Genomic DNA, 9,286 nt, shown 5'->3' with positions numbered 1-9,286 from the left:
TGCAAAGGGGGGGGGAATAGTCTCTCCAGAGGGTCTGCGATTGGGAAAGAAGCTCTTAGGACAGGCTTTGAAGAGGTGGAGAGGGAGGGGGATCTTGGAGAGCTCCTCTCCTTCTCCAACACAAACACACAGATACACACACACACACACACAAAGAGAGAGAGAGGCAGACAGAGACACACGCACAGAGAGACACACACACACACACACACACACACACACACAAAGAAAGAGAGAGACAGGCACGCACACGCGCGCGCACTTTTTCTCCTCCCTTGTGATCCAGCAGTGGAGAAGTGAAAAGGAAGTTATTCTCTCTCCCTCTGATAACTTTCTTGACTCAACACACTCACACACACTCACACATGCCTGCAACCTCCCCAAGTAGGCGGAGGGCAGGCCAGGCGGATGGGAAGAAATTGACACGCCATCTCCGAATCAATGGGGACAATTAAAGCAATCGCCGCGCGTCTTCTCGCCCCCGCCCCGCCGCATCATCATCATCATCATCAACGCCACCAGCATCATCATCATCACCATCCTCATCATCAACCCCCTTCCTCGCCTCTTCCTTATTGAATAAGGGGGGGGGGAAAACCCAGCGCAGCATCCTACCAACTCCCCTCGCCTCCCCCCCCCCACCGCAAGGACCCTGAGAAGACCCTGAGAAGTTTTCAGGCGAGGAGAAGAAAAGTTTCGTCCCCCCCCCCAACCCCAACAAATGCCGGAGAAGGAAATCGGAGGCTCTTGGAGGCTGATCAGGAAGCGGAGCCTGCGGGACTCCACCGGACTCCTCTTCTTGGGAGAGCGACGACTGCGGGAGAGCTTGGAGTGGGTGGTGTGTGTGCCCGTGTGAAGGCGCGCGCGGGGGGGGGGGTCCCCTCTCGAGATGTCGCTGGCAAATGCTTGAAGGATTGATTGCCTTTGATGATCCTGGATTTTTTCCCCCCAGTCTCCCATTTTTCAACTTTTTTTCCCCCCTCCGCAAGGAAGGGTCTTGGGGGAGCAGCGGACCTGCGATCTGAGCTGGGCAAGGTAAGAAGAGCCTCTGCTAGACAAACACTCAAGCCGAACTAGTCATAACAAAAAAGTGTGTTTCCATCTAGTCCCGACACTTGCCTCTCCCCCTCCCTTCCTGGGCTCCTTCTCTTTCGGATTTCAGTGGCAATCTTTTTATTATTAATTTGCTAAGCTTAGATCTCCCCCCCCCCCATCTGAAGCCAGCTGAAGTCTGGGGCAGGGGCTGTGTCTCCCTCCCCCCTTCCTGGGCTCTTTCTCTTACAGATTTCAATGGCAATCTTTTTATTATTAGTTTACTAAGTTTAGATCTTTCTCTTCCCCCCCCCCCATCTGAAGCCAACTGAAGTCTGGGGCAGGGGATGTGTCTCCCTCACCCCTTCCTTGGTTCCTTCTCTTGTAGATTTCAATGGCAATCTTTTATTATTCGTTTACAAAGCTTAGATCTTTCTCTACCCTCCCCCCCCCCCAATATGAAGCCTGCTGGTGTCTGGGGCAGGAGATGTGGTTGTGGGGAGAAGGAGGTGACAAGTGCGTGTCTGGGGAGGGGTATCTGTTCACATCTTTCCCAGGAAAAGGTGTAGGTCTCCCAAATTTAGATCCCTGGTTAAACAAGCCCAGATAAACAATTGGACACACAGGTAAGGGCTAGTTCACACTCAGATTGCAGCCCCCTTTAATGGGGAAGGAGGCAAGAACAGACATTGCAGTTGTAGGTTTGTTACAGGATTGCTGCAAGGATTGGGAAAGTGAATGAGCTGAAGGCAGGAAGGAACGAGGCGTATGTGAGCAGCAGAAGTGGCATGGCTTGGGGGGGGGAAGGACTTTCAGTTTTGCCTGGGGTGTGATCGAAGGGCAGGATTGGACTTCTGATGCCTTTGTTTCGTTCCCTGGATAAGAGTACAAGATTTAAAAAAAATTATGTTGTTGATGATTTTTCAGACTCGATCTAGGGCTAGCATGTGCCCCCCCTCCCCAGCAAAATCCGTCAGTGCCATCAGATTGGAAGGGAAAGTAGGGAAAGTGAAGGCTCTTAAAGTGTGCCTGCCTCCCCACCCCCCACCCCAAAAAAGTGCATCAAGATGATCAAAAAGACAGAGAGACAAACAAACAAACCCTCCTCCCCTGGCCGTGAACTTTACACTTGAGTTGTTGGATGGATTCGCCGCTGACAGCTGGGGGTCGAAAGGGAGTCAGCACGAAAACGAATTCGAGTCCGCAGGATCGGGGCTGGGACTGGGAAGGCTTCCCTCCCTGCGCCCCTCCACGTGCCTCCCTCCTCCCCGCTTTCTAGAGTTCACTTGATTAATATGCCTTCTGAACCTTGAATGGAGATTTGAACGGTTAGATCTTCGTGGGAAGAGAGAAGGGGGTCAGAGGGTGTGTGGGAGAGGGAGGGGGGCCAAGGCTTGCAGAGCAGCTCAGCCTCCCCCCTCCTCTGGGCCTAAGTGGCCCAACTTTCCCCTGATCAGCTCCATGGTTTCAGAAAGGGGTCCCAACAAAAAGGGTCCCCCTCCCTGGGACTGGCCTCTGCCATTTCTTTGGACTAAAGGCAGGATATTCACAAAAGAGCAGGCTTGACAATTGATAAATGCTTATCCATTGGGCCTGATCCCTGGAAAATTGGACACTTATTTTGTTTTGTTTTCTTCCGAGTGACCAGATCCACACTCTCGGGTGGATCTTAGGAGGTTAGGTGGATCTAGGTTGGTTTCAGCCCCTGGGATGTTGAAGTCAGTTTCAAAGTCACCTCTCTTTCTTCCCCTGTGCAGGGAGGAAGTTTGGCCAGGATGGGGGCCCACAGCTGCTTGTGCAAAGATTTCAATGCCCAGATAGTTCACCCCTCCTGAGAATGACTTGGACCTGTTTGTGGTCCTAGCAGTCACCCTTTGGGGTGAATGCATTGCCAAAAAAAAAAAAAAGTAGGTGGTAGCCTGGCTGCACTTTCAGTGTCTGCTGGTGAACAAAACACACAAGAGGCACTTTCTCAGCGCCTCTTGCCTGTTGCCCTCTACTGTGTCCTCTTGAAGTTTGGGGGCAGTTAATGATCTAAAAGTACTTCTGGGTGATTACTAGAACACTTTGCATAAACTGCTGTAGGGCAATGGAAGTCTGCCCTCCAACTTTTGACTTTCACCTTCAGAGAAAGCAGCTCGCCTGCTTGGTTCATGTAATTACTGCATCTGGAGCTGGTGGACCAGGTTGTTTAGTCTTAGCTAGGAAACATCCTTTTGGTTTTCATTAACTCAGATGATAAACAATAACAGGATTCTGAAGGCATTCACCTTAAGACACCAAAAGTGCTCCTAACCTGAGTGTGCGTTCAAATTCTTTCCTTGAAGAATCTCACTATCCCCTCCTCATTCCTTTTCATACAGTATTTTGCCATTTTTCTCCATCAGATGGTTCTTTTTCTTGCAAAAGATGCCAGCTAGGGAAATATTTAAAAATGTATGTTTTTGACATGCTTGATTGAAATCTCAGGCTCTGCCGCACAGAGGCACATTGTGATCCCAGGTCACATGTATAATAATTAGCCACTTATAATATTATTCTTATGGTGCGTTCTTCTTAACACAGTCGCAGCCATTACATTAGGTTTGTTTATTCTCTGCAAAACCAAAACCATTTAGAACCATTGCCATGTTTTGAAGCACTGTTTACATTTTTTTAATTTCTTAATGCTTTTGGTGTGGCCTAAAAAGGGTCCTATTAACTAATATACTGCAATTCGCTTTGATTAAAAGGACAGAATTCAAGAGTGCAATTAATGGAACATTAGGGAAAGATGAATGCCTTGAAACCTAAACTTTGTTTAGTGGGTAGTGGAATTTTGAAAGGGAAAGACTTCATTAAGAAATAGTAGAAAATGGTAAAAGACAATATCATATGTATGAAGCCAGTTGTTGCTGTATCAGATTCCTGATAAAACATTGACACCTCATAAAATAGTTAAAATGACAGTTATTCCCTTATGCTGACAAGAGGAGGAACACATTTGCTTCATTCAAATGTTTTTAAAATAATTATTCCCCCCCCCCGACAAACATATTTTGAGGGGTTGCCTTTACAACAGATTGATTGCTCCTTTAATTCCTAGACTTGTTTGATGTAATGTGAAGACTCTTTGGAGAAACATATTTTGCTGTAAAACAGTCTTGAGCCCATCTCTTTTTGCTTTTTTGAAAAGCTGTGATTTATCTTTTCAGTAGTGTGGCCTGATCAGACATGCACACACAATCCCAAGCACGCACACACACACACACACACACACACACCTGCAACAAACAAATAAACAAAAAGCCCACACCAATGCATTGTTTTGTATTCTTTTCTCTCTAGATCTTGGATGAATATTATAATGTGAAATTCTGCATTGATGCCAGTCAGCCAGATGTAGGCAACTGGTTGAAGTATATCCGATTTGCTGAATGCTTTACTCAACCCAACCTTGTTGCATGTCAAATAAGTGATCAGGTATGTAGTGAACATTTTCTGGGCTTACTTTGAAGAGCTTTATGATGTCCTTGGGAGAAAATCAAAATTGAAGCCAACCTCAAGTATATGGTGTGGTCTATTTGCTGTTATAAAAAGGCACTGATGTCGAACGCAGAACAGATATGGTGGTTGTCATTTTTAACCAGCAACAGCAGATAATCTCTATTTTTATCTAATTTTGATACTTTTTACATCAAGAACAAGGCATATTTTCTGTTTTGCGCATACTCATGAGAAATGAATATATCCTTTTTTTATTTGTAATGTTTTCAAATACCATTAAGGTTAAATAGGATTAATTTTCATTTCAAAACTGAACTGAAATACCATTTGGTAAGACTGTTAGTCAAGAAGATTAAAAACACCTTCTCTATCTACCACCAATCGACATGCAGACATATTTTCGAATCGTACATTTCTATGTTATAATGAAGATTATTTTCCACATCTTCTTGATAATTTACAGCAGCATTAGAAATGTAGGTCTATATAGGAATGGGGTGTTAATTACACTTGTTTCTTTTAAAAAAAAAACATCTCTGGATAGAACCAAAGAAATTATTGTGGGATGTTTTGCTTTGAAACAATGTAATATATTTTCTTTGTATCCTTTCTTTTCCCATTCTAAAAGCTTTATGAATATAAATACATTCAAAAATGACATTTATACAATGAGTGGCTTTCAGTTAAAGATTTAAGAATCACTGTTTTGTTTTTTAAAAACACACAAAATAAATTACATCGATATTAAACTGCTATAATAATTTTGATGTTAGTAATAGCATAACTGTTGATAGTTGTAATCACTAGGCTCCCGTTTCACCAAATAATTAATTTAGGCTACAATTCTGACTCCAGGTACTAGGGAGTAAGATCGATTAAATTTAGCGGGACTTGCTTCTGAGTAAACCTGAATAGAGTTGTTCCGTAAATCAGGTCGGTCAGTTTTAAAGATAATCCTTAGTTGATTTAATTGACTTGACATGACACGACTTGACATAAAAAAATCAGAAGCAAACACAAAGCTTTCATTAGAAACAACTTTTTTTTTAATCACAATCTTTCCGTCTATGCAGTCATGGTTATATGCTCTTCCATTTGCAGCATTTCATGCATTTAGAAAGCTAAACAACATAAGCAATATTTTTTTTTCAAAAATTGTGGTCTGATGTCTTTCAAACATCGACCTCTTAAAGCCCTCATATTAACGACCTAGAAAGTTGAGCTAACAAAAGTATTGGAACCTATCAGTATTTCTTGCTGAGCACATGTTTCAAGTAAAGAAGCAATAAAGGCCATTAGCAAATGAAATATACAGTCTGAAAGTTGCAGTCTGGTTGGTAGAGAAAAATGATCCATCCTGAGACTGTGCAGCTTGCTCACAGAAAGGAAACACCAGTGTTGTGCTCAATTTATTTTTACATATAGTAAAGCTTGGCTAAGGGGAAAAAAAAAGTAAATTTAGTCAATACATCCAAGTGGATTTAAGGGGGGAAATGGCTTAGGGCCTGCATCTTGATAATGTTCTAAAAATAACAAAACATATGTCAGATTGAAATAGAAATGCATTTTGAATATATAACATTCCCTCGAAGTATATGCACATGGTCTGGAGTGAACATCACGGAACTGGTTACTTTTTTTAATGTTTACATTTTTCACTTTTAGTAATGGCACCTGTATTCCTGCCAACAACTCTCTCTCTCTCTCTCTCTCTCTCTCTCTCTCTCTCTCTCTCTCGCTCACTCACTCACTCACTCACTCACTCTCTCTCTCTCTCTCTCTCAAAAATCACTTGAGACATTTATTTTTGCACCATCTTGTGCCATTTGCACATATTTATGTAAGTGATTGTTCTTCAGATCTGTAAATGAAAAACCAGTTGCCCTTTATGTAGTGTTTTGAACAAGGTATGCTGGAAGCAAAGGAAAAAAAGAAGAGTCATTCATATCTCCATGAACAGTACACAATTACACAAACTTATATTCTAGTATTTCAAACCACCAAACTTATATTTACACCAACTTATATTTCTAGGATTCCAAACCACCAAATGTTCAGATCGTAAACACATTGATTGCCTTACTTTTGAAGAAAACATGTTTAGAGTTAAGAGTATGTTTAAATAAATGTCATCTCAGTTCTCAAAAAACCAAATTACTTCTGTGCACCTAGCTTCCCCTTGGCATTATTCTAGCTCAAATCTAGGAGAGGTGATAGTAAAGTAAGCAGATCAAACTGTGAAATTAACATTAGGTGTCCAAATCTGTGCAAAGATACAGAATAATAACATCTGAGATGTGTCTGAGGAAAGGATATGTTTTTTGGGGCATAATGATTATGGGTATGTATCAGTATTCTTACTCACTCCCCAAAACTCTTTGCTGAGGTGCCATTGAAACTAAGAGAACATATCCAAAATTTACAGATGACTGGTAAGAGATTAATTCATATTTCAGGAGGGTTCAACAAAACTGTGCTAAACACAGGACTCAGTTGTTTGGGGCCATTTTCCTGATCTTTTGTTCCTCTCTGTTTCTCTATAAGGAATAAGACCTGCCAACTCATTAATTAGCCCTACTCATCATATAATGAACACCTCCATTGACTATTATTAACTATCCAGGCTAAGGACGTGGATATTTGATCGGCAATAACTGTGTGAACCTCTAATTACTTCAGCTCAGCAGGAAAATTCTCAAGCAAACACTGCACTTTATCTGGTGGTGGGAGAAAGTACTGGCTTTCAGAATGGTGTGAATTCACCTTTAGGTGCTGAAGGCAATAAAAATGAGAATACAGGTATGAGCCCTAGACTGTTGGAGACAAGGGTTTCAGCTGTGTCTCCTGCCTCTATAATCTAGCCACAATGTTCAGCAGAGCCTTTATCATTTAACACCCAAAGAAAGAAAAACAACTTTTGTTGTTGTCTACATTTAAACCTTTTTTTTTTAATTTGGCAAAGTACTTTGCTTCTTCACTGTCACCTCCTTTTTCTCGGCTAAGGTCAGATTTCATCACTTTGGATAAACTTAACAAAAGGTCTGGGTTTCTTCTTATAACTATATAAATAAGCCCTACTAAGATGAACTGCTCAAGAATAATGGGATGCAGTCAAAACATGTATACAGAAAGAAACTCATATTTCACTTGATTGGAAGTAGAGCAGGACTTTTAAGACTGGATGGGGATAGATTTCTTTTCCCACTTCCCCCCTACCCCAACAATAAAGTTGATCTAGAATTTCTAGAAGTGCTGCCCTATTATCTGCTGTCATGTCTAATACATCTTATAAGTATGTCATTCAAGATGTTCTCAAATAATGAATCCAAAATATTGTATTATTGGTTTTTATATTGGGGTGCTTTGTTTTAAGTGCAGTGCCTACCAGTTTTCCTTACAGCGAATCGAAGGAATCATGCCATTATTTTTCAATACAGTGCATTTTTCAGCCCTAAATCAGTTTGGATTTAACAGCAGTATTTGCAAAATCGATACAAGTTCGTGATTTGAAAGATGTTGGTGTGCGCCATGGCGTGCTACCCAACTGCATCAGTACATTGGATACCGGTTTGTTTTCCCCCTGTATATGTACCAGTTGGCCTGTAACAGATTTGTATTTCATGTGGAAGCTCATACTTCACATAAAGAATACAAGTGTTCTTTATTAATGGAATCAACAACTTTATTGGTATACAGTATACTGAAATTTGAGATGTGGAGAATTACAGTATTGAAGAGCTGAGTTTGTGTAGCCCAGTGAGCAGGTACTCATTTGTAGCACCTAAATGTAAAAATACCTGCTTCTCAGGTGGTAGTAAAGAGTATATTTTTTTACATTAAGGTTCCCACAATTCTCTGGAGGAGTAGAGCAGTCTCAATACCTCATAGGAGTAGACAGCTAATACTAGTTGTGCAGTACATCACTACGATGGGCTATTTTTTCATTAGCTGTAAAACAAGCGTACCTTTTTTCATCCTGCACATGTTGCACATGTTAATGTTTAAAATTCAAGAGTTTAGATACAAAAAAATTCTGACCAAACTTCACCAAAATAAGAAGCATTAATTACAGAAAAAAACCCTTGTCTAGCCCTTAAGGCTATACATGTCTACTTAGAAGTAAATCCCATTGTTTTCAATGTGGCTTATGCCAAGAAAAGTGTGTATAAGATCACAGCTTACCAGTAAGTCATATTTAACAGTGGGCCTATGTAGATGTGCTCTGTAAGTGGAAGAACTATTGCAAAAAAAAATTATGTATGTATGTGCGTGTGTATATATAGAGAGAGCAGTGTACTGTATTCCATAAGTATAAACTAGGCCATTGGCTTTTTTCTTAACCATGTATTATGCATTTTAGCTGTTAAAACCATATGTATTATGTATATAACTATATAACGTTAAATGTCTTCATGTGATAGGGAATAGTGAAAATACCAAATGCATCTCTAGTGCTTATATCAGAATTAGATTACTACAGGGAGTTTAGTCTGCTTTGCATTCCAAAAATCATGTTTTACTATACCTAGTTATAATCTCTTGGGAATAAAACCAGTAGGACTGTAGTTCAAGCATATGTAACGCGACTATTTCAAAATCAAATTTCTGTGTTTTTTGTTTAACCAAACCTCTTCAAATCTTTTAAAAGACTCGAGTTTTCTATTTAAAAACTTCCTTTCCCTTTACTCTCCACATAACTCATAGGGTGAGCAAATCCAACATGCCCATAAGCATTTCCTAAGTTTTAAAATGTTATTGCTTATTCATA

The 9,286-nt window shown here is 40.8% G+C and overlaps 1 protein-coding gene across 6 annotated transcripts in view; it reads left to right on the top strand.

Moving 5' to 3' along the window:
• Positions 1-470: 470 nt before the first annotated feature.
• The window catches only part of MECOM (MDS1 and EVI1 complex locus), a 106,675-nt gene continuing 97,859 nt past the window's right edge, over positions 471-9,286 (top strand). For all 6 annotated transcript variants that reach the window (XM_066620942.1, XM_066620940.1, XM_066620938.1 and 3 more), the window contains exons 1-2: positions 471-1,035; positions 4,360-4,494. In XM_066620942.1, the coding sequence (XP_066477039.1) occupies positions 928-1,035; positions 4,360-4,494 (243 nt within the window). In that variant the 5' untranslated portion in view covers positions 471-927. The remainder of the gene's footprint in view (positions 1,036-4,359; positions 4,495-9,286) is intronic.

This window comes from Tiliqua scincoides, chromosome 3 (genome assembly GCF_035046505.1).
Source record: "Tiliqua scincoides isolate rTilSci1 chromosome 3, rTilSci1.hap2, whole genome shotgun sequence".
Taxonomy (NCBI): Eukaryota; Metazoa; Chordata; class Lepidosauria; order Squamata; family Scincidae; genus Tiliqua; species Tiliqua scincoides.
Note: the sequence above shows the minus strand (reverse complement) of the source record. Positions and strands in the feature narration are given on the sequence as shown.